General features: G+C 33.3%; 5 protein-coding genes across 10 annotated transcripts; all 5 read right to left on the bottom strand.

The window, feature by feature from the left end:
* Nucleotides 1–1,590: 1,590 nt before the first annotated feature.
* Nucleotides 1,591–7,297, bottom strand: LOC113865527 (uncharacterized acetyltransferase At3g50280-like). Of its 5 annotated transcripts, none has more exons than XR_003504994.1 (4): nucleotides 5,473–6,852; nucleotides 3,755–4,153; nucleotides 2,673–3,662; nucleotides 1,592–2,576 (listed from the first exon to the last, which is right to left on the bottom strand). XR_003504994.1 is itself a non-coding variant. In XM_027500138.1 (2 exons), the coding sequence occupies exon 1, from the start codon at nucleotides 6,850–6,852 to the stop codon at nucleotides 5,485–5,487; it is 1,368 nt and encodes a 455-aa protein (XP_027355939.1). In that variant the 5' UTR covers nucleotides 6,853–7,284; the 3' UTR covers nucleotides 1,591–2,576; nucleotides 5,473–5,484. The 5 variants fall into 5 exon arrangements, 3 of the variants coding, with proteins under 3 accessions (XP_027355939.1, XP_027355940.1, XP_027355941.1); XR_003504995.1 differs by having other exon boundaries at nucleotides 1,642–2,576; nucleotides 3,794–4,033; nucleotides 5,453–6,852; XM_027500138.1 differs by lacking the exons at nucleotides 2,673–3,662; nucleotides 3,755–4,153 and having other exon boundaries at nucleotides 1,591–2,576; nucleotides 5,473–7,284.
* On the bottom strand, nucleotides 2,050–3,252 carry LOC113866274. Its single transcript, XM_027501154.1, has 3 exons — nucleotides 2,673–3,252; nucleotides 2,457–2,576; nucleotides 2,050–2,402 (listed from the first exon to the last, which is right to left on the bottom strand). The coding sequence occupies exons 1-3, from the start codon at nucleotides 3,250–3,252 to the stop codon at nucleotides 2,050–2,052; spliced, it is 1,053 nt and encodes a 350-aa protein (XP_027356955.1).
* Nucleotides 7,298–9,158: 1,861 nt separating the features above from the next.
* On the bottom strand, nucleotides 9,159–12,021 carry LOC113865695 (protein ENHANCED PSEUDOMONAS SUSCEPTIBILTY 1-like). Its single transcript, XM_027500414.1, has 2 exons — nucleotides 10,102–12,021; nucleotides 9,159–9,414 (listed from the first exon to the last, which is right to left on the bottom strand). Exon 1 carries the CDS (start codon nucleotides 11,982–11,984, stop codon nucleotides 10,605–10,607), a length of 1,380 nt encoding a protein of 459 aa, XP_027356215.1. The 5' UTR covers nucleotides 11,985–12,021; the 3' UTR covers nucleotides 9,159–9,414; nucleotides 10,102–10,604.
* A 1,651-nt stretch (nucleotides 12,022–13,672) lies between these two features.
* Nucleotides 13,673–17,301, bottom strand: LOC113866273 (polyadenylate-binding protein 8-like). The gene is made up of 9 exons (XM_027501153.1): nucleotides 17,082–17,301; nucleotides 16,810–16,928; nucleotides 16,057–16,713; nucleotides 15,889–15,966; nucleotides 15,714–15,803; nucleotides 14,758–14,815; nucleotides 14,615–14,694; nucleotides 14,022–14,306; nucleotides 13,673–13,903 (listed from the first exon to the last, which is right to left on the bottom strand). Exons 1-9 carry the CDS (start codon nucleotides 17,299–17,301, stop codon nucleotides 13,673–13,675), a joined length of 1,818 nt encoding a protein of 605 aa, XP_027356954.1.
* A 5,162-nt stretch (nucleotides 17,302–22,463) lies between these two features.
* Nucleotides 22,464–23,688, bottom strand: LOC113865649 (WUSCHEL-related homeobox 4-like). Of its 2 annotated transcripts, none has more exons than XM_027500347.1 (3): nucleotides 23,446–23,688; nucleotides 22,913–23,194; nucleotides 22,464–22,764 (listed from the first exon to the last, which is right to left on the bottom strand). In XM_027500347.1, exons 1-3 carry the CDS (start codon nucleotides 23,686–23,688, stop codon nucleotides 22,606–22,608), a joined length of 684 nt encoding a protein of 227 aa, XP_027356148.1. In that variant the 3' UTR covers nucleotides 22,464–22,605. The 2 variants fall into 2 exon arrangements, with proteins under 2 accessions (XP_027356148.1, XP_027356149.1); XM_027500348.1 differs by having other exon boundaries at nucleotides 22,625–22,780; nucleotides 23,446–23,680.
* Nucleotides 23,689–24,488: the final 800 nt, after the last annotated feature.

The following is a 24,488-nucleotide window of genomic DNA, read 5'->3' as shown; positions in this document are numbered from 1 at the left end:
GCTTTTTTGTATAGAGGTTTGGATCGTGGTTCACGACATGATGCCAAAGAAATTTGTGGATGCATAATATTATTGCAGGTATGGGCATGGCACAGGCTCCCGTGGTTGGCTCCAATACCTGGTGAACCAGTAGTATTTCCACTTATACTCAGATGGAGACGTCTTCGATATCCAACCAAGACTCCATATAAGGATCTAATAAATGTTAGACTAGCATTAGATAAAATGGCACTACATGAGGTACCTGTTAATATATTTATACATTTCTTAACTATTTTTATACATGTTTGAAATTATTTATGAATAATTATTTTTGAAAATGCAGTTCATGTGGCGACCATATGAGGATGAAGCGATTGATGCCATTGTTCCACATGATTTGAGAGGAGAACGTTTATTGTGGTCAATTGTAAGTCTATTAATATGCTTTGAGGTTGTAGAGTGGCATGCAACTGACCGTGTGATGCGGCAATATGGATTTGCTTAACCTATTCCTCTGCCGCCCCAAAGTCTTGACGGAGTTCACAACAAAGATTTACGTGGATTAAGAGAACCAAAGAACTGGAGGTTGATACATGATGATTGAGTGATGATGTGGGAACAACGACATCAGCATATATTACAAGGAATGGCAATTGACTAGTATTACCAGTCTAATGAGTATTGGAATTGGTACACATTGTATGCAATGAATTGGTTATGGTTGTCTCCACAAATGGAACAGCCACCACCCCAGCAACAACAATTTTTGGTGGATGAAGAGCTTATGTCCTCGCCACTGTCTGAGCATCAACAGGGGATTCCACCACCGTCAGTTCAACCAAATGAGGAGTTTTATTGGTCACCACACACAAACCAATGGCAGCCATTTGAATGGGATGAAGAACCCCCACAACAACAATCTTCACGAATGTCTGTCGATAGAAGAGATAATCGTCGTGGGTCAACAAGCAATGAATCACGTCGAAGGAGATCAATTGATTGCAGTAGTGAAAGTGAGACATCTCGTGGGTTACTTTCTACATATGACTTTCTATTTGAGGATGCCAGACCTTCTCTTGACATTCCTGCATGCAACTTTGACCTTAATGAGAGCGCAATTGTGGATGAAGGGAATTATGATGATGAAGATGTTTATCGATCAGAACTTGTGACAACAAAGTGTGGTGGTACTTCTCAGCAAACACTTTCATTAGGTGAACAATATTCTGTGCCAATCATGTCTTGGGAGATGACACAACAGCACAACATATGTATAAATACATCTGAAAATGTGGTACAAGCAGAACCTACAGTTGATGAGAGAGTTACACACGATGTCACAGATGATCAGGGTGTTGGGGATGACGGTCCTACAGAAGGAAGACGAAGGGAATTTTTTTCGCGCATGTTACGTCCCTTCACCCATGCCCCTGATAGATATAGCCCCTCATTAATCAAGAAGAAAAAGAGAAAATGATGTTTGTTTAATGTTAATGTTTAATTTATGTTTTCATTATTGTCTTTATGTTTAAGCATGAAATGTTATTTATATTATGCAACTTTGTTTGTCAGTAAAATATTTAATAAGGAAAGCTTTGTTTGTTAGTTAAATATTATATGATTTATCATCTCTGATAAAGATACTCTTTCAAAATATAACAAATATTGCATATGACCCTTAATACTGATTAAACAATACTACTTCATCTTACATGACGATAACAACTTAATCATCAACAACAACAACAACATAAATTAAAACTACATAAAACAACAACATCAACCTTGCAAACTTGACCCAGGATCATTTGGACATGTTCTTCTACTATAACTTTCACCTCGGCAAAGAGTGCAACGTCGGGTTCTTCTCATCTCACGCCTATCCATTCCATTCAGAAAACGTGTTGATTTTGGACGACCTCTTATTATGTGCTTTAAATTTGGGTTAGGAATAAGTTTTGGACCTCTATATATCCGCCACGTAATTTCATTTCCAATGACTCCAAACTCCTTCTTATATACTTTGCACAACTCATTTATCTTGTAAACATCTTCGACATAACAACGTCAATCAATGTTCTGACTAGAGCAAACAGCAATGACATGACGACATGGATATCTATCAGTCTGGATGTCACCACAATCACAATACCTTTGCCTGAGTTGGACTTTATATTCTTGATTGTTGTTTACATCTTGAACAAGAAAAGTCTCATTTTGCCTATCAAATACAGTAACACAAAGGTTTCTAGATGCTTGCTTATTTGATTGAAGTCGAGTCGTCATAGCATCAAAAAAAATATGTCCAGCCTTTTTTCGCGCATATGCCTCACAACCTTTACGTGCAAATAACTCAGCCAATCGAAAGTAAGTTGCTCTAACCAGTGCTGTTATTGGAAGATTACGAACGCTCTTTAATACTGAATTAATGCACTCAATAAGATTAGTGGTCACGTGACCCTATCGATGCCCACTGTCATATGCAATAACCCACTTCTCTCGTGAAATTTCATTAAGCCAGTCTGTATATACTTCTCCACGTTGTCTCAACCGCTCATAATGAATATTAAATTCTGATTCAATTCTTGAATAACCTGCATACCACAAACTCATTAATATAAATATGTCAACAACATATAAAATTTATAATTCAATGTAAATATTATTGACAGAAGAATAATGTCAATTACCCATGCGGACGACAAGTTTATGCAAGTAAGGTGTCTTAAATCGTCGCAAGAAATTAGCAGCAATATGCCTGATACAATACATGTAAAATGCCTTTGGAGGTTCCCATTGTCTGTTACTTCGTCTTATTGCTGCATTAATTGACTCGTGCCGATCAAAAATAATACCAACACTATCCTGCGTCACGACATGTTTGCGTAAATTCTCAAGGAAAAAATGCCAACCATCTGCAGTTTCTCCTTCAATAATAGCAAAGCCAATTGGCAAAATATTCTGATTGCTGTCTTGTGCAACAACTACCAATAAAGTCCCCTTGTATTTTTCATATAAATGTGTCCCATCAATCTGCACAAGTGGTTTGCAATGTCTGAATGCCCGAATGCAAGGAGCAAAACTCCAAAAAATACAACGTAATATTTGAACATCATGAACCAACTCATCATTGCGATAAGCTTTAACAGCATCCAATTGAACAATTGACCCACGAACAGCGTCACACATCGCTACAGACCATTGCGGCAGGGCTTCATACGAGGCTTCCCACTCACCATACACTTTTTCAATTGCTTTTTGCTTTGCCATCCATGCTTTTCTATATGTTGTCATATATCCAAATTGAGCTTAGACTTCATTAATCACAAGTTTGATCTTAAAAGAAGGGTCAGATTCTACCATTGGCTTAATACATTCTGCAATTATGTCTGCATCCAACTTACTATGATCCTACGAAATCTTAGCCCTCATACAAGTGTGTGACCTATTATACTTCCTGATTTCCCAAAAACATTTGTTTTTCCTCAAGCTAGCCCGAACAAGTCAATCACAATCTATGTCATAGCTTACACATTTACAGTAAAATGTATTTGGTTCAGACTCAAATACTTTGTAGTTCACTCTTTTTGATATACTGTAATGTTTAATTGTTCGTATAACATTTTCTCTGTCATTAAATTGCATTCCAACACACAATTCTCCTACTACCTCAGAATTACCTATCAAACACAAATTTTAATAAAAAAACTAATTCATTAAATTAAACATAAAATGATAAGAGTATAATTAAAATATTTCAAACATCATATACCTAAGTTAGCATATTCTGGAAATTTAGGTGTTTGCATACTTGTAAGATCTAACGCACGCACGAATGACGGCTCCTCAAACAGATGTTTGCCAATCATTGGACTTGATAAATAGGAGTCTTCATCAACTCCCTCATCTTCTGATTCCTCATCATCACCGTCTTCATCAAAGTCAGGGTCATCACTTTCAGTGCTGTTTTGATCCTATTCAATCTCTCTATTGAGAACGATGCTCACATAGGCTTCATCTTCCTCATCGCTACCTTCTGCACGTGTATTAGCTGTAATTTGTTTAAAAACAATATACAGCTCAATGGTAGGAGTTGGGACCCGACGCTCATTATGTATTTGTTGAATATCTTCGTCGGTTATTATTGCAACTCCTTAGTATTACATGAAACCTCCAAAAATAGAAATCAGACACCTATACATTATACTCTACTATTTTTAGAGTCTCCACTTCAATATATTGACAAAGCAAATATTTTAGTGCTTCATATGATATATTATAAAAAATATGCATACAAATTGGCTTCTCACATATAAATCTCATAACTTCACATGTGTTTGTAATAATTTCACTATTAAAGTACGCTATTATATTTGTACTCATTTCTTTCTTCAACTATAAAAGAATAGTCAAATTTGACAAACAAAAAAATACAAACAGCAGAAATGCAATAGAAAAGCTTTAGAGAGTGGAGAGAATAGGGTTACGATGCAATTTATTACAAATTGCAATGACTATATATAGAACGAGATTTTAAAAAACACCAGTGACGATTTTACTTCTTAAAAATCGCCATAAACGATTTTTACTTTCAAAAATTTTTGAAAACTCGCCAGTGACAATTTTTACCATCATATAAAATTACTTTTTCTTACATTCAAAAATCGCCACTGGCAATTTTTAAAATTTTCCATATTTATGTAATTTTTTTCTAAAGTCTATATTATGGTAATTAAGTAAAAAAAATCCCATATAAAAAAAATGACCCAAATATTTACATCTCATTTTAGAATATAAATTAGGCAAAGGAAAAGAGATGAAAAAAGGAAAATAGAATTAAAAATAAAAATTATGACGGATAATAAATAGAAAAGGAAAAAAAAAATGATAAAAAGAAAATAAGTATAAGACATGGTTAGGCAACGCAATGATGTTGTATAGTATTACACCATTCGTTAAGGAAATGGAGTCGCAAACTCCTTCGTTAAATTTGGCCTTGATATGGATAGGGATATTCCCATGTTAGATTTTGCTTGTATTCCATTTATTTACATGACTCGTCTAACACCTGATCTTGTGGGAATACTCTTATTTAGCTTTCAGTAGCTCGGCTAACCCTGTTTACCAAAAAAATAAATCCCTTTCAATTTTTTTAAAGATAAATAACTACTCTGTGATAATTTTTAAAAGCACATTTAATTAAATTTACAAACTGATAAAGATAGTTAATTTTTTTCGAACTGTAATATTATACTGTGATATTTTTATTCTCATTTCTCAACTTAAATTCCAATATCGATGTTTATCCACGTTTATTTTAATTTATGTTACTACAAGCTCTATTTTATTTTATAGAATAAGTTATGTTTGTAGAAAAGCACACGTCAAAAGCAAACAAGGATTAAAACTTGAAGCTATTTATCACTTGCACAAATTATTAATAAAACATTAAAATTAAGTTGGAAGCTACCTTAATGGACTTCAACTTACAATATGTGTTGCCTAGTTGCAAACTGCATTCATGAACTCTTCGTCCAATTCCAATGCGCTCATTGCATCTGGTGAAAGACACACTTCCAAATCGATGCTTCCTCCCCCTTCATGGCCAGGGTATGATGTAACTTCCCCATCAGATCTGTTGGCACACCCACACCTAACAGCTACCGCTTTTCCCATTCCGAATTCATTCCCATACATGTTGAACCTCGGTGAACTAGCCATCATCACACAGAAGGGATCAAAGAACCGATCAAACCGATATACCAAAGGAGATTGTAACCACTCTTTGAGCCACTGCATCACTGCTTTGTGGCTATGGTTTGTAACAGCAAGGTGCAACTTCCAAGCTGCCCATCCCAGATCATTCTCGAGCAATTCTCTTGCCGTAGCATCTCCACTAACTGTATTAAGTGAGTTTCCAAAGTACTCTTGTGCCAAAGGGGGTTCCATTCTTGTTCGGTTGTTTGTGAACAACTTGCACCTTGTTCTCTCATCATGTGGCACGCGACGTGCACGAGTTATGGATCTCCAAACAAGTGCTGATAAGGATTGGAACGAAGAGATTTTGGTGGTATTGGACTCGGAGTTGGCTTTTGCTTTCAGTTTTGCAATAGACTCTGCTGAAAAGTGGAATATTCTCTCTCTCAGCTTGGGTGCTTCAAATATGCTAATAAATTCCTCACGATGTTTAAATGGAAGATTGATCAATGGATTGCAACCGTCTGGAAACCAGCGTTTGAGAATGGGTTGGTGTGAAATTGGAACATCATATTCATGCCCTTTAGCTTGAGCATTAAAGATCTCAGACCATGTGTTAAAAAAATTCCAAAAAGCAGTGCCATCGGCAATAACATGGTTCATGGAACAGCCTATGAAAACACCATCCAATAATTCGGTTACTTGAATGGATAACAAGGGCATGGTGTGACCATCATGGTTAATTGCTTTGTGGTGATCAAAGAATGATTGAACAATGGGTGGGACATCAACGGGGGAGAGAATGTCAGAAATGTTCAAATCTAAAGTAGCATAGATGAATTTGGCTCCATCACTATTAGTACAATCAACGAAAATGGAATAAGAGTGAGGGTCATGGGTTTTGTGGGTGACAAGGCGTCCAGACAAAGGATAGAAATGGAAGAGGGTTTGAGAAAGCGAGTGCTTGAGCTTGTCTAAAAAATTCTGAATGAAAACTTGATGATTAACAAGTGGTGTGGGCTTCTTAAAGAGGAGGCCCTTCTGGATGTAGTGTACAGACAACATAGCAATATCCCATGGTGTTAAATAGCACATTTGGTTTGACTCTTCGGTGGGACGATGTGGCTTGACGAAGCATTCTGAAACGCGACGAAAGGCACGGCTACTCATCATTCACTCTTGGAAGTGGTTATGCATGTGAAATACAGCAATGATAAAAAATGCTGATATCTTAGGACTTCACCAGAAGGTAGTATCAAGTATTGAGGCATTTATAATTAAACTGCAAACTGCATTTGTCCTCGCAGTAACATTAATAAGCAAGAGCACCGCGTATGCAAAAAGGAGGAGCTTACCTTAATCAGCTCTGTGTTGTTTGCGACTTTGTGTTTGCCAGCACTCTGTCTTTTCTTCTCACAAAACTAAGAGCATCGTTAACGGCGTTGCATAACCGGAATATGCAACCGTTCCTAAAATTTGTTTCACCGTTAAAGTTGTTTCCCGTGGTACCATTCGTTGCTTGGAGAAGAAATTAAAAGTTGCAATATTACATTCCGTCCCTCATTAGATTTTGGACCGTTTAACCTCTGAAGGCAACAATTGCTTAAAAAAAATATTACAGTGGAATTTTAAAAATATAAATAAACTAATATTTTAAGGAACGAATACCAATATTAATAAAATATCTAGATATTTTCCTGTTGTCGCCGCTGCCGTACCCTTGTAATAAAATATCTAGATATTTTCCTCTTTCGCTCACGGCGTGCCTCTACTCAAGTAGCTCGGGCTAAAATCTCTGAATGAAATTTTAAAACTTTAGCGAACCCAGGGGAAAATCCATCATCTGTACCGGTATATGGGCCCAATTTTTAATTTCTACTTTTGGTGGAGGATGAGTAACTAATTCAACTAAAAAATTAAAGATTTTTTATATTTAATTAAATTTAAATTATAAGTTAATATAATTAATCACAAAATTTAATGAAATATTGTATTGCTGAAAAAATTAAGAAATCGTGTATATTTTAATTGTTGGAGTTTGAATTTTAAAGAAATTAGAAGAAGAAAATTGGTAAATGGACTATAAAGTAGAAGTTAAGTGGTGTAGAACTCAATTGTGGGAATACGAATTTTTTATTATGAGAATACGATGCTCACTGAGCATATAAAAGTAAAAAAGTTTTAAAAAGAAATATCTTTTACTTTTCTATTTTTTACGATTCCAAAGCACAAAAATTTAGATTTTTGTACGGTTTACATAGAAATGGCAATTAGGGTAATTTTTTTAACGTATTTTATAGAGGATTTTTATGAGAACTTGCATTTCCTTTTTATTTTCTCTAGTTTATGTAATGAAACAATAATTCTCTCATTTCTGTAAGCGTTTCTATGAACATGAATTTTGTTTTTGTAATATATTTTAATTTTATATTATTTATTTTTATTATGTCTAGCTAAATATCTTTAGGTTGAGTGAAGATGAACTTATGTCTTTACCTTTTATAATAAACTAACACTAGATATAGCTCAAGATATAAGTTTTAATATAACATTTTGATTCTGAATTTAATGCTTCTTTGTTTATTACTGTAAATTTGAATGAAGTTGATGAAAAAAAGTTTATTACTGAAAAGTAGTAAGCTTTCTTTAACTGAGATTAATTTGCTCATTATAAATTATCTAAAAATAAAAATTTATGATGATGTAGTCAATGAGTTTAATTCTTAATGCTGAATGTTTTTTGTTGTATCTAAGAAATTAGGATACTAATTTTATTTTAAAACTAATTACCAAGGAATTGAAGTTGGATATTTTAAAAAATTTGACCATTAGTCATTAGATGAAATTATATTTTAAGTTATAAATATATTTATATACAAAGGGAAAGAGATAAGAGATTTCAAACTCAACCTACCTTTAAATTATTTTTAGACCCACTTCTAGTAATTAAGATATTTAAATGTTGTAATTATTTTAATTTTTATTCCTAGATTAGTTTCTTAGTTCTGTTCATTTATAAAATTAAATTCTAGCACTTTTAATTTTATTTTGTTTATAATTCTGTACTTAGTTAAATTTTGTTCTTTTAGATGTTTCCTTGGATGAACGAACAGACGTATGCACGAACATATTCATTAACACACCGTGCTGAACTTGGTGGATTTTAATACGAGGAAGTTCAAACTTTCTCATGTGTGAAAGTGAAGAGTTTTGTTGCAAGTTAGTCCTTAAAAATAATTTTTATTCGTAGAGCAGGTAGAGAGACTATAGAATACCCTTCGGAGTCCGAAGATATTCATCGACTTGATCAGAATATCAATCCAACTTTCAACCATATTTTGTTGCGTATATCAACACATATTTTCTGCAACTACACCTGCAAGGATTAAATCCTAGTGAACCTTGTAGACCTGTTGGATCTTCGATTCTTTGAATTGTTGGTGGTGGAGCGTCTTTCGCTCTGAGAAGCATTTTGTTCCGCATCTAATTTTGAAGAACATTACTTTCATATAAAATATATTGAAGCTTTCGTCTATTCCACATCCATCAACATTGGCAATGTTTATGGCTATAAAAAAAAAAAAAAGTTTCCATAGGTAATGGTTCCACAGACTTTGGTTGAACAAAATGATTCCCTCTCTTTGTTGGAATTAGAAAGAGGAGGATTTGATTTGAAGGACGAACAATGCTGGTTCTGAGTAGGAGAGTGTGCAGGGAAAAGGCATCTAAAAAGCACTGCGGTGCATCCAGAAAAGAAAACAATTAAATTGCAATTGTTAAAATACTAATATATAAACCATTCATTATAATATGTATAAATTCAACGATAGATATTAACCTTCCTAATGTGAAGAACCTCAGACAAGGACCATGTTAATAAAATTACTAAACTTGGATGCAATTTTATTATTCATGAGTATCAATAAAACAAACTTACTCCCATGGACCAGGCTTAAAATGTCTAGTTATAACAGGTCATTAAATATTTTTACTTTTTACAATTTAGTATTTATAATTATTATAACTGCAATCTAGCCTTTCGTTTCGTATAAAAAATTAAACTGGATATCAAATAACAACTTTGTATTAGCAGGCTGTATCATGGTATAACATTAGAATATGAGTGAAGTTTCAGTTGTTGTTTTCTGCAACCTTTAGCTCAACGATATTAAATTTTATATAGTTGGATATGTATCTTTAGGTGTACTTTTAGTTATCTATCCTTCGTATTTAGGTGAGTATTCTTTCTTCATTAATATATATTCTTTTGCCCATAAAAAAACACAGTATGCATTAATTGCCAAGGAACTCAGATCAAGGTACACTCTCTTATGGCTCAAGGGGTAGTCCCATCTCTCCGTTATTCTACAATATGATAAATATATCTAAAAAGATGCAACAGGAATTACAGTCGTTTGCCACCTGAAAGATATTGACGTAGTAGAATTCCACCCTTCCTATTCTTGCTCTTTTTCTCTTCTCAGAACATCAAGCAGTACCTAAGGGACGTGAAAAAAGAGACTCAAGTTAAAATTCGTTAACATAAACAAGAGTTACTAAACTAAGTTCAAAAGCATTGGCATTGCTGGATAGTAAGTGTAGTGCTTTTATACTAGTATAAATACTTGAAGTAATGCTATTTTAACCCTATACAACTGGTATACATACTAAAATTGGGTGTTAGAATATCATTACTCCTAATACTAAAGAAAATTTTACTTCACTAAACAAATAGAAATAGGGTCTGTTAAATAATTTTAAACTCAGCTTTTAGCTTGACCATGAGCCTTTTTAATGGTTAGTTAATTAGTAGCTTATTAATTTTTTAAGGAAGAGCTGATAAAAAACCTTCAATCATAATGCAACAATACAAAGTAAAAGTGAATTTATACGGTCTCCAGGCAAATCCACTACACGTTACCAACTTAGGACAAGGGATTGGACACTGAAACTGCATTCATCCACTCCTCGTCCGATTCCAGGGCAGTCATGTTTTCTGGGAAAAGACACACTTCCAAATCCACGCTTCCCCCTCCTTCACGACCAGGGTACGATGACACATACCCATCAAATTTGATGGCATGTCCATTTCTAACGGCCACTGCTTTCCCAGTTCCAAATTCAATCCCATACACATTGAACCTGGGCGAGTTACCCATGGTCACACTAGACGAGTAAAATGACCAACCAAGTTGATATATCATAGGACGCTGCAGCCACTGTTCGACCTTTTGCTGCGCAACTGTATTGTTATAGTTTGCAACAGCCAAGTGCAACTTCCATGCTGCCCAGCCTAGATTATTCTCAAGCAATTCCCCTGCAGTCGTTTCTGCACCCACCCCATCAATTGCGTTTCCAAAGTATTCCGGAGACAGTGGTGGTTCCATCCTTGTTCGATTGTTTATAGCAAACTTGCAAGATGTTCTCTTCTCATGCGGCAGTCCGCGCGCACGAGTTATGGATCTCCAAACAAGTGCTGATAATGATTGGAACGAAGAGATTTGGGTGGTATTGGACTCTGAGTTGGCCTTTGCTTTCAGTTTCGCAATTGACTCTGCTGAAATGTGGAATATTCTCTCTCTCACCAAGAGTGGTTCTTCTCTTCTAATAAACTCGTCGTGATGTTTGAAGGGAAGATTGATTAATGGATCACAACCCTCTGGAAACCAGCGTTTGATAACGGGTTGGTGTGAAATCGGAAAGTCGCATTCATGCCCTTGAGCTTGAGCTTGAAAGATCTCAGACCACGTATTAAAGAAATTCCAAAAAGAAGTGCCATCCGCAACAGCATGGTTCATGGAACAACCTATGAAAACACCGTCCACTAGCTCAGTGACTTGGATGGACAACAAGGGCATGGCATGACCGTCATGGTTAATTGCTTTGTGGTGATCAAATAATGATTGGACAATGGGTGGAACATAAACGGAGGATAGGATGTCAGATATGGTCAGATCTACAGTTGCATAGATGAATTTGGCTCCATCACTGTTGCTACAATCAACAAATACAACATAAGAGGGAGGATCTTGGGTTTTCTGGGTGACAAGGCGTCCAACCAAAGGATAGAAATGGAAGAGTGTCTGAGAAAGTGAGTGTTTGAGTTTGTCCAACAGATTTTGGATGGAATCTTGGTTATCAGCAACATTCGTGGGCTTCTTGAAGAGCAGGCCATGCTGGATATAGCTTATTGACAAAGCAGCCAGATCCCAAGGTGTTAAATAACATATTTGATTTGACTCTTTGGTGGGGTGTTGCGGCTTGATGAAGCATTCGGAAACACGTTGAACGGCAAAGGTACTCATCTTCCAGATAGTCACTCAAACTCCAGAACTCAATTCTGTTTCGGGACATGTCATGGTTGCTCTATATAAATAAATAAATAAATAATTTTTAATATATGTGCGGTGACATAAATAAAAATTAAAAATATTTAAAAAATTTTAATACATGGTCGTGGTTTACAGGAGAGATTGGAGTTAGTTGAAGTATCATCAGCGATTGATTTATTGTTAATTAATCGTTTCGGGTCCAAACGTAGCTGTCGACGTAAGCTGGTTAGCTCTAGGTTGAGAATTTGTTACTTAATAGAAAGTTTCTTGAAAAATGAGGCTGAAGACCCTCGCCCATCGCTATGGCTAACTCTCTGGTAAGGGACTGAATTCAACGTGAATTCATGTGTACTGGGACGTTACAATCTATACATTAATTTCATGTTCAGAGGTTGTTGCTACACGCACTTCGTACTTCGGTCCCCACCGTGACCCCCTTACACCTTCTCACAATTAAACTTAGTCACAATTCATATCATATATTACATTCATAGATTCATATCTAGCGCCAACCTTCTTCCCCACAAGTAACAAAAAACGCTATCGTCGGTACCCATTGGTGTCACCGAAAATTGACGCCATGTTCATCCTTACCGTTCAATACTATAATATGTATAAAGCCAACATAGATATTAACCCTCCTCACGGTGAAGAACTTCACACAAGGACCATGTTAGATAAAACTGCAACTTAGATACAATTTTATTATTAATGAGTATCAATGCAGCAAACTTCCTCACATGGGCCCGGGCTTAAAATAACTGGTTATAACAGGTCATCACATATTTTTACTTTTTAAAATTTAGTATTTGTAATTATTATAACTGCAATCTAGCCTTTCCTTTCCTATTAAATATTAAACTGGATATCATCAGATAACACTTGTATGAGCAGGCTGTATCGTGATACACCATTATAATATGAGTGTAGTTCCAGTTGCAGCTGCAATTTTTAAGCCAAAAGGCAATAAATTTTGATAGTTGGGTATACTTAGGTGTAATTTACTTAACTTTTCGTCATCTATCCTTCGTATTTGAGTGAGTAACCCTGGTATTCTTTGACAGAGAAAATGCACTCCCAAAATCTGGATTTTCCATGGCGGGCAAAAATTTGCTACTTTGGTCGGTCCTCTAAAGAATAGAAATATTATCAAGCTCTCACACTGAACATAGAAAAGCTTCTACGTACCACCTTATGCTTTTGGGTTCTGGATGACGACGGGTGGATTGGTGTTTCTCACAATGGTCTTGGTTGAGAGGGAACGCATGACGGGCACCAATCCCTTTAATCCTTACAGGAGGTCGTTCCCAGATTTAAAGGATTGAAAGAGAGCTCTGAGGCTTCAAGGACTCCCTGGTATTAATTTTGCTATTTATCTTCCCTTATTTTCTCCTTTTTTGTTATTTTTTGCCATTAAGCATTAATAAGCGAAACATGGGAATTGAAAGTAACAATGGAAAGCAGTATAAAGCTAAAGCATACTCTTTTCTCTCTTTGTTTTTGAAGAAAAAAAAAAAAGTGGTTCGGACGCGGTCATATCAAGCCACCAAAATATTTTGAAGAGAAAACAAAACAAAAACTGCAAATCAGTAAGTTAATCCTAGTAGTATTGCTAATACTACAAAAAGCCAGAAACACAAAACTCTTAAGGATTGAAACTGTCATTCAGAGATAGATAGAAAAGCCAGGTGATCGACTGGGTTGTTTGATGGCTGCAGTTCAATATCTCTCAACAAATTCATGGCCTCGGCAACTTTATCCTTAAGATCATCTGGTGATTCAATCAGATGTAACACTTCAGCTTGGTCCATCTGCAAAATCATACCCGTAATCTTTGTTGCTGCATTATGCTCCAGTTTATCTACAAGCGGGTACAAAGTTTCACCAAGCATCTAGCAAACCATTCACATGACATTCACATGAGGGTCAGTATAACAATTTCCTAATGCACATAAAACAACGAGAGCTCAACTTAAATGCATTGAAATGTGATCCAGAAACAGGTCTTACTATCCTCTGTTGTTCAGGAGAAGCACTTGCAAGGGCTGTAGAAAGGGTCTGAATGGGCATTTGCTGAAAAACAGGTACATTAGTACATGCATAGACATGTCCCATTTGCATTGGCTGCATCGATGGCATTGGTTGCTGGAGTTGTTGCGTAGGCCCTGCTCCTCGTTGTTCACTTGGGAGCTGTCCCTGTTGACCTTGTTGAGCCCCTGGAACAAACAAGCTTTGCGGAGGAGCACCACCTGGTCTCATTCCGGGAACAAATTGCTGCTGGTAACCAAATCCAGCCTGTATTTGTTGTTGGATGAGTGATTACTTAAAGATCAATTCAATATATGAAGATCAAATATTCATCTAACATGCAACAAAGAAAAGTAACAGACGATAGAGGAACAGGATACAAGACCTAATTCTGAGGTATTATATTAACAAGTAGTTAGATAAGTGGGGTACTAGAAACAGTAGTTACCCTAAAACTAAATGAAAACGTGGCGCGATAATATAGAAGTTTAAATTTTATTCACCAAAACAGAGATCTTCTAATAACACGATATCATTGAACATAAAATTGAAGAATAAAGATAATAACTTCTTACCTGAGGTACAAAGGCTGGAGCTACAGGTGGTCGCCGATAGAAAAACGGTGGCGGTGGTCCCATCCCAGGAGCCCCCAGTGCTAGTGGTCCAATCCCAGGAGCCCCCGGTGCCGGTGGTCCCATCCCAGGAGCCACCAGAGGTTGGTACAGTGGCATTCGAGGTCCAATTGTTCCAACAGGTCTTGTTTGCGAAAATTGTTCCTGTATGAAATAAGTAAATAATATGCCAAATAAAAAAGAAGAAAAATCTCATCAGTACACACAGGATTAAGTTAAGAACCTTCTCATGTATGTTAATCATTCATGTCAACATTCAGATAATATCTCATAACACCATTGAATCTTAGAATATTTCCAGTGTATTTAAGGTAATCTCTTTGGAGAATTTCGGTAACTTATAATAATAATTCATGATTTTTTTCCTTATTTAATAGGATTAAGAATTAATTGTTAATATAAATGAAGGTCGGTGTTTTGTCTTTTGTTCAACACAGGGAATGTTGCTAATAGGCTCCTTTATATCTCCTTTCCTCCTCTACCTACATTCCTGTAATTTCAAGAAATCGCAGCTAAAATATCTACAATTGTTAAACAAGATGCCTATATATTTTTTTCCCTTATTCTAAGTGAAAACTGATGTACTAACTAATAGAACAAGATAGAGGCGTGATTATTCTCAACTAGACAATTCCATAGCTTCCAATTCCATGAATGGAGCAACAGTATTTATAACATAAAACAAGGTATATCTGTTAGTGGGACCTATGAATTTGATCTACGAGTCCTAAATTTTTCTTGTGGTCAGTAATTTGATCTATTTATAAACAGTAACTGGTATTCAGTATCATGTTATACTACGCTTCACATTCACAATTCATAACAATGACATTATAAGGGACATATGGTCTTTGCTAATCTACGAACATAGGGGGAATTTTGCTACCAAATGAAGTGTATGTGTAATATTAACTAAAAGCAGAGAGACGTGGAAGTACCCAAAATAGCTACAATTAAAGATGTACTTGATGCAGGAATTTCTCTTTTACCACAATGTAATTATAAACCATATAGTTAATTGCCAATTGTTACATGGTATTACCTGTAACTTTGCTCTTCTCTCTTCTTTTCTCTGTGCATGGGCGACATAGAGAGGCTTTCCAGCAACCATTTTACCATTCATCTCAGAAAGCTACAAGAATCAACAGATTTTGAATATGAGCATTAAAGTTCCTCGTCGATTACCTAAGGATAGTCAACAGCATTATTATACTTACAGCCCAAGTTGCAGAGTCAGGACATGAAAATGCAACAAATCCAGATCCTCTACTAATCCCCTGTGGATCTCGCATAATCTGCAGGTCAGGCAATAAAAGAAATATTTCACGAAGATGAAGATTTGACCATTGCAGTTATGAACCAATAGAAGAACCGTTGACACACACCTTGCATGAGGTTATTAAACCAAACACAGAGAACAGTTTGCAGAGTTTTTCATCGTCAACACTATCGTCCAAGTTCTTGAGATACAAGTTTGAACCGGGATGCACACCAAAGGCATCCTTCGAAGTCTGCCCATATCGTTCTTTCAGTTCAAGCTGCCTTTCACTTTTTTTCTGGGCTTTTCCAACGTACAACTCCTTACCATCCAAAATCGTTCCATTAAGTTCCTCTAAAGCTTTAGCAGCATCATCAACATTCGCAAAATTGACAAAACCAAAACGTTTCGATATACCATCTATATCTCTCATCACTACAGTACTGGTAATGGGTCCATATTCTCCAAAAATTATGTTCAACTCACCCTCCGTTACTGACTCCGATAGGTTTTTCACATATAGATTATTAAACTTTCCATCCCTCAGAGCACTCTCTCTCTCCTGCTTTCGCCGAAACTGACCCACATAGAGCTGTTTACCATGGATTATCGAGCCATTTAACTCGTCAATAGCTTCTCGTGCAGATCCTTCTTTCTCAAATTGCACAAAACCGTAGCCTTTAGACTGACCAGAAGGATCCACCGCGACCTTGCAAGAAAGAATATTTCCAAAAGCCACAAAGGTTTCATGCAAAGCCTTGTTATCTATTTCCTTATCCAAATTCTGCACCATCAAGAAACTCCAAGACTCAATAACTGATTAAAAAAAAAAAAAAAACTAGTAATCCAGAGAGAAAGGTTATAAATGAGACAGAGGCACCTTGACAAAGAGGTTAGCAGTACTACTCTTCCGAGCGCTAGGGTCCCGATTAGAAAACATTACCCTAATGGGTTTGTTATTCAACGAAGTGAAATTCAGCACTTCAATTGCTTTTTTGGCTGCATGATACTTATCATGATTAATAAGATACCAATAGTTTTGTAAGCAAGATTCAAGAAGCAATAAAAGACGCGACTAATCCTATCGTATCAAATATCAAATCATTTCAATTTCAAGAATCAATAAAGAGAGAAAGGAAAGAAGAAACAAACCGTCCTCGTGATTACTGTAATTGACGTAGCCGTAACCGAGGGATTGATGAGTGAACATGTTCATGCAAATTCGAACGGAAACGACTTCACCAACCTGGTTGAAGTGATTTGTGAGCATCGTATCGGTGACGTGATCGTCAAGATCACCAACGTACAACGACGTGTTCAACGGCGGAATATGACGCTGAGCCACTTCTTCATTCTCGGGGATTTGCGCCATTGCTATCAATCTTCAAAAATATAACGCTTCAGCAACTGAATCAAATGGTTTCACTCTCACAAATCTAAACCCTCACGAGTATAAGGATTTTCGCTCTGCACAAAGACGCTTCACAAAGTCAAATTTATATTCGTTTTATGTATGAACTCGCCTAAGGCGCCAAAACTGGAGTAACGGAAATCAGAACATAACTGTCATGAGAAGAAAAATAAGATAAAATACATTTTATTTTTAAATATTATTTATATAACATGAAAATCGTAAGAATGTGTATGGGTTGAATTTTTTAAAAAAAATTTAAATTCATTTAAAATTTAATTATATAAATTAGATTTTAAACTAATTTATTTTAGTTTTTTTAAAATTGGTTTAATTTAATTTTAAATTTATTTTATTTAAAATTGATTTTAAATATGTTAAAAATATACTATAAATAATTTTTATATTATTATTAAATTATTATATTAAAAAATATTTAAATTTTATAATAACTAATATAAAATTATATGTGCATATATTTTAATTTATTAATAATATAATTTTTTTATTTTTATATTATATTAAACTAATAAATATTTATATATATTCTATTTTTATCGTCTATTTATTACGTAAATTAATTATACATATTTAAATTTTTAAATAAATTTAAAAGTAGTTTTAAAATTTAAAATGTTTTAAATTTAATTTTGGTTGAAACTAATTTTTTTAATTTACTTTTACATTAAATTAGTTTTAAATCCAGTTTTAAATTTAATTTTTAAAGCAAAACTGATTTTTAATATATTTATGAATTTAATTTTAAGGTAAAATTAATTTGTTAAGAAAATTTTAATAATATTTATTAATTATATTATATTTTATAGAAGTTTATAAAATATTTATTATCATATTTAAACTTATTTTTAATAAACAAAGTTAATAATAACAAATTTAAATTAAAACCTATAAAAAAATAAAAATTAATAATATAAATAAGAATAAAATTATTATGTTATAATATTTTAAAAATTAAAAATAAACATAAATACAAAAATAGCAGTAGTAATTAATTCAAAAATATTTTTTATATTTTAATATCTTTAATATAATAATTATATTTTAAAAATATTATTTTAAATATTTAATTTTAATTATAAGAATTAAAATTAATAAAAAGATATTATATATATATATATATATATAAGATTTTAGAGAATAAATTTATAATATTAAATCGCTTATACGCCTATAGTTAATTAAAAAATTCAATTTAACATTGATTATGAATTTGACTTATAAAATTAAATTTTTTGGTCAGCCCTATTTGTACCCAATACCTTTTCTATTAGAAAATCAAAGATATTAAATAAAGAATACTAAAGTAATAAAACATAATGCGTGTATTATAATTTAATAATATTTACTCTATTTATGTTAAAACATAAATTATTTAAAAAACGATACATCTTGATATTGTTTATAATTGAATCATCTATGGTGAATCTATTTCATTAAAAGAAATTCAAGAAATAATAAATAAATAAATGGACAAATAAATCAGTAAATCTTTAAAAATGTAGAGATTAATAAATAAGCATTATTTCTCTTAATAATACTTTTTTATACACATAACTAGAAATCAATTTTTTATTAATAGAGTTAAAAGATACAAGTATCTATTAATATTCGTTCTTTCTTTAACAGTTTTAGAAATCTAAATTCCCAATTCGCAACTTACTTTTAGGTTGATGAATTCACAACCTTAGTTACCGCCATGTCCTCCAACCACCAAACTTTATTTATCATCTTTTTTATCGTCTGTATTTGTCCTCTGCATATAGAGCGAATAGTTGCTGTCTGTTTTGGACCAGCACGAGGCCCAGGCCCTTAATCAGGATTAGATCGAACTAAAAAAATTGACTCCAGAGAGTTGCTTTTTGCTTTTTTTTTTCACACTTTATATTTTATATATACATTTAGAAATATTCTGTATGATAATAATTAGTTTTATTTATAATTTTAATACAATTTTTAAAGTTTAAAAATAATGTTTAAAATTGACATTTGGAACCTTATGTAAAGATTAAAATTTTCAGTTTTGAACCATGTGTGAAAGTGAAAGAGTAAAAATGATCGATATAAATAAAATATTTAAAGGAGGTGATAAAACAGCAATAAAAGATAAAAGATGAAGAATGAAATGTAACAAATATGAAGAGTTAAAATACAAAAAAAAATATTTAAAATTCAAAGTAAAAATAAAGAAATTTAGAGGCTGTTTAATTTTTAAAATATTTTGTTAATTTTTTGTTTCATAGTCTAAATTTTTATTATATATATTTTAAGAAAAAATTATATAACAAAATATTATAATATAAGAAAAAAGGATAAATTTTCTCCATCACGAAGTTGGGATACCTTACCCCTCACACCACGTCATCCCCGAACCGAGAAAGACTCAGCCAGCCACGCCATGCATGCTGTAACTATATTGTATATTCTTTAACCTTTAAATAAATTGGCTTCATATTAAGAAAAATATTTTTTAAAACTTTAAATTATTTTTGAATAATAATAGCAATAAACAGAGATAAAGATATAAAATTTGTCAGTATGTACGAAAAAACAAAATTAACAAAAGATTCATATCATATCACGTGTATAGATCGCACAAAATAAAATAAAAAACAACTTATTAGTAAAAAATAGCATTAGGATTTTATTTGAATTAATTTTTTTATTGAATAAAAGTGTGAACTGGTTTTTAATAACAATTTTTTTAGACTGATCCTTCATTGTCCACTGTTTAGCTTTATTTGTCTGAAAACCCACCCAGTTTACTTTTTAAAAAAATGGCGAATCCAAATTTATTATTACTTAATTATATTTAATCTTGTATTAGCGATGTATTAGATCAATTGTAGTGGTATATATCAATCTTTCAACGTTTGATTTTCGTTTGAAAAATCCTAATCTGTACGTTGAACAAAAAATCATTTTTCTAAATTTTACCCAAAAATCAGAGACTCTTAACCCACCGCGGCACAACTTGTTTTAGTTAGGCGTTTTTCAAATTCTTCATAAGCTGTGACCTAATTTTTCCATTTAATCCGAAATCTCTTTAATTTTTAAAAGGCTCACGGCATTACTAAAAATAGTCATTTTTAACGATTTATCATTAAAATAAATTTTATTAGTACATTTTTTAACAAAAATAAAATGATTAGTATAAATATTGAATTTAAACTAATAATATAACACGTTATACTAAATTTTTATTAGTATAAAACATTAACTTATATTATCAATATACAAATGTTAGTATCGTACGTTGTTTGTTAGAAAAAAAAAGTTTATCAATATAGATTATTCTGACATTTGATAATATTTTTTGTGTTAATTAATACTTTTTTTATGTAGTTAACAGGACATAAATGTATACTTAAAGAAATGTGTACTAACCATAACTCATTATTAGGCTTAGTAAGTTTTTTTTATTACACTTAGAAATATATCAAGCAATGCATGTGAATTTATAAATATATATGACCTATAAAAAATTTAAATAACAAAGATAAGATTGACTTAACGGATAAAAGTATTTTAATTGTATTATAAATTATAATTAAATTGTGAAAAATTCATCTATTTTCAATTAATATTTATTTTTTCAAAGCAAATATTTTATAATTAAAAAATGATTTACAAATACACCAATATTTAAAAATGTGAAAATTCATCTATTTTCAGTTAATATTTCGTTTTTTAAATAAAATATTTTTAATTAAAAAATCTAAAAATACACCATTATATCTAATGATTGAAAATTTATACGTTTTAATTAAATAAATTATAAAAGGTGAAATACAAAAAGTACGTGCACGTAACTGTAAGAAAAACATGACACTAGTATGTTAGAAACTTTTAAATTTCAAAAATCTGACAAATCAATTTAGTTGATCGAAGATAATTTCGGTGACTTATGTAATTTACCTAATGTTGATTAGAAAATTTTGAATATTAATTAAATTTTTTTAAAAAAGTTATTATGATTGAACAATTAATTAAAAATGGATTAAAGTTAATATTAAATATTAGAAAATATGAGAAAGACATGTGACCAAAAGAAAATACTAATAAATTTCTTTAAAAAGAAAACTTGAAAATTATTTTTAAAATAAATTTAATTTAAAAAATCATTAATTTTGTAATAATTAATATAAAAAGCATATTTATGTATCAATTTCGCCATTATTATCGATGCATGGTCGATTGGATGCTATTTCAAAATATTTATATTTAAATTTTCAAAGTTTTGAACTTGACAAAACCTAACTCGATACACACACGCACAAAGAAAGAACTTTATGAGTGAGTGATCTTAAATTACGTGACATGACGATAAAAAGTAACACGAAAATGTTAAATAAATAAAATTATAACAAAAGAGATCGATTAAAATATATAGAGGTTGACATTTAAAGATACAGGTCACAGAGATAAAACTTTATTTTTAATTGAAAAACAGTAGAAAAAACATTTAAAATATTATACTTAATTTTATCTTTAAAAAATGTTTCAAATAAATTCCCAATTACATATATATGCGATGGTCATTAAAGGGCTATTCGGTTGTTACATTATCTGAATATATATATATATATATATATATACACACACGGTAAACGAGAAGGGACTGGATGGCACTCCTATTTTCAAATTGTTGGTCATCCCTCCTATGTCCTGGTTCTCATGGCCCTACGAGGCACTATGTGGTAAAAAGATATTTGCATGTCAATGATGGAAAAATAAATAAATGCATGTACCCATTGATACTTGATGTGCCTCTACTTTATGAAAGTCTGATTTATGATGGGTGAGTGGAGTATCTAACATGATTTTTTTTAAGATTTCGGCTAGAGGACACTTAAGCTTTTTGCAATTTGAAAGGATAGGCTTAAGAAGAAGAAGAAGAAGAAGAGGGAGTAGGTGCGTGGACTTATGCGTCCGTAGCTTCTCCTTTTAACCTAAAAGCTTCGTTCGTTTTATGTTACTGTAGTCAAAAGGATCTATCGTTTTCAAAGCCACACTACCCCGGAGCTGAAATCAACAAATAAAGAGAGACAAATCGCTTTGGTTTGGTTCCAAAGTCAGGAATAGCATTCAGTGGAAGAGTACAGATCAGAGACAACTTTGTCTTTCTTCTTTCCCAATACAAAGAAAAAAGAAAAATAAAGCAAATTAAAGCACATTCATTCAATCAGCTGGGATTCGGAACAAAAGCAAAGCAAAATGATCGATAAATTAAATTGTCAAACCCCTTCATCTGCCTTCCGGGTGCAATGGGAAAAGCTCCAGAGTTCTATGTTCCTCCTCTTCACCTTGTAACCTGCTTTGTTCTTCCAAGCACTCAAATACCCATCTCCTACACTTCTTCTTGTACGGACTATCTTCCTCATTATCTCCCTCTACTACTTCCCCCTGCAAAATTAACTAACTTCATTAAATTAAATTAATTTTTTAATTTTTTTTAAAGATGTACCATAATTAATTATTCATGATCTTGAACCTTGAGATACATATGCCATTAATTACTACGAGTACTATCCTAGCTTAGTCTAGAACATACCCTCGTTGTCTCCAAAGTAACACTGTGAATGGTGGGAGTTCGAGGACTATGAGAAAAGCTAAGGCTGTTGCGCTTCTGCTTTTGTCTCTCGCGTGCTTTGTGGTTTTGAAACCAATAGAACACGTTCTTCCCTTCGATCTTACCGTACTTGCCAAGTTGAGCCGTGATCTGCTCTATCTGTTGAGCATTCGGAGTTCGCATGCCTCCTTTGTACAACATCTCCAATATCCCTATCTGTTCTTGCGTTGGATTCCACCGTGTCCCTCCTGGATGCGTTTCAACCTGTGTATTATAATAATAACTTGAATATTCATTTTTAACTATTCTCAATCAACAGAATTAAATGATCAATTCATTCACTTAATTCGTTCCCCTCGCTAATAATTTAAATGCATTTGCGTTAATGAGTATATAAATGTGGTACGTACGTGCAGGGGAATTATATAACTGCATGGATGATGGGCATGGAGTAAATCAAATTAATTAAAAAAAAGAAGTTAATAATTAAGAGATCAATAAGTAATAATGATAACCTGGCCTTGTGGTGAAGGTGGATCTTTCTTATTATCGTCAGAGAAAACGAGTTTTCTGGGGCCACTTTCTGGCCTGATGAAGCTCTTGAGATCAAAGGGAACAGAAGGATTGGTAGTGGAAGTGTTATTGTCGGTGTTGGGAAGCTTGGGAGCAAGAGGGCGTAAGCGCTTGCACCCAAGCGTGAGGAAAGGTTCGTGCTCCCAGAATCCACGTGTTAACTGATGCACCTTCATGCTGCCCATGGTGGAGAAGAGGATGATAAGGAGATGAGTGATTATATAGAGGAGGAAGAGAGGACACAATGCTAAAGTGGACAAAGTGGGAAATGAGGTGTTGCCTACAAGAACCAAGACCAAATGATGAGATGCAGTTGACTTGGGAATTTCTTCCTATAAATAAAAGCAAAAGGCAAGGGAAGTAATCGAATCAAAAGTAAAATTAAAATAGATGAAAAAAAAAAGGCACAATCAGAGAGACATGCACGGTACAGAGTAAATTATTATTTGAATGTCGATGGAATGAGCGCGTGTGGACAAGGGTGGGTGTGTGTGTGGATGTATGCGTTTGTGCGTGTGTGTTGGCCCGTCTAATCGGGTCTTTTTTTCTTGCTTTCATGATAAGGTGTCCATGCTTTTCGGTGGCCTCTGGCTCTCTCTCTTTCAAAGCTTTTGCTTCATAAATAAAGTGATGTGAGGAATGCAAAAAGATTCCTCCAATCCCAAAACTTGAAAATGGAAGCCCTTTGATCTGCTTTTCAAGATACGGATTTTTATATATAAATGGGGATGAATGAGACGTCGAGAGGGATATGATGAATGCCGTCTTTGTCCTTTTGAAGTGGTAGAGAATGTTGAAGAAAACACTCACTCAACCATATCTCTGAAACCCATTTCCCACTCTTTTGGGAACTGTAGCTCAATTTCCTAAGTACTGCTACTTTACACTCCATATATTGTAATCTATAAGCCATGCACCCATCATCCTCCATATCCCCCCATCAAACGTTAATTATATCCACATTAATTCTATTGGAGAGTTATAT

This window comes from Abrus precatorius, unplaced genomic scaffold, assembly GCF_003935025.1.
Source record: "Abrus precatorius isolate BTA unplaced genomic scaffold, Abrus_2018 Scaffold4, whole genome shotgun sequence".
NCBI lineage: Eukaryota > Viridiplantae > Streptophyta > Magnoliopsida > Fabales > Fabaceae > Abrus > Abrus precatorius.
This window is presented reverse-complemented; position numbering and strand designations above follow the sequence as displayed.

What these genes read in the sequence shown, in the direction of transcription:
- LOC113866274 (XM_027501154.1), bottom strand. Translation starts at nt 3,252, where the DNA reads ATGGCAAAGCAAAAAGCAATTGAAAAAGTGTATGGTGAGTGGGAAGCC. An exon ending in TAAACTTGTCGTCCGCATGG is followed by an intron (nt 2,577 to 2,672) that starts GTAATTGACATT and finishes TGTGGTATGCAG; the next exon opens with GTTATTCAAGAATTGAATCA. An exon ending in GTGGGTTATTGCATATGACA is followed by an intron (nt 2,403 to 2,456) that starts GTGGGCATCGAT and finishes GCATTAATTCAG; the next exon opens with TATTAAAGAGCGTTCGTAAT.
- LOC113865527 (XM_027500139.1), bottom strand. Translation starts at nt 6,852, where the DNA reads ATGATGAGTAGCCGTGCCTTTCGTCGCGTTTCAGAATGCTTCGTCAAG.
- LOC113865695 (XM_027500414.1), bottom strand. Translation starts at nt 11,984, where the DNA reads ATGAGTACCTTTGCCGTTCAACGTGTTTCCGAATGCTTCATCAAGCCG.
- LOC113866273 (XM_027501153.1), bottom strand. Translation starts at nt 17,301, where the DNA reads ATGGCGCAAATCCCCGAGAATGAAGAAGTGGCTCAGCGTCATATTCCG. An exon ending in AGAGAAGAGCAAAGTTACAG is followed by an intron (nt 14,816 to 15,713) that starts GTAATACCATGT and finishes TATTTCATACAG; the next exon opens with GAACAATTTTCGCAAACAAG. An exon ending in CTCCAGCCTTTGTACCTCAG is followed by an intron (nt 14,307 to 14,614) that starts GTAAGAAGTTAT and finishes CAACAAATACAG; the next exon opens with GCTGGATTTGGTTACCAGCA.
- LOC113865649 (XM_027500347.1), bottom strand. Translation starts at nt 23,688, where the DNA reads ATGGGCAGCATGAAGGTGCATCAGTTAACACGTGGATTCTGGGAGCAC. An exon ending in CACCTTCACCACAAGGCCAG is followed by an intron (nt 23,195 to 23,445) that starts GTTATCATTATT and finishes TATAATACACAG; the next exon opens with GTTGAAACGCATCCAGGAGG. An exon ending in TTACTTTGGAGACAACGAGG is followed by an intron (nt 22,765 to 22,912) that starts GTATGTTCTAGA and finishes TTAATTTTGCAG; the next exon opens with GGGGAAGTAGTAGAGGGAGA.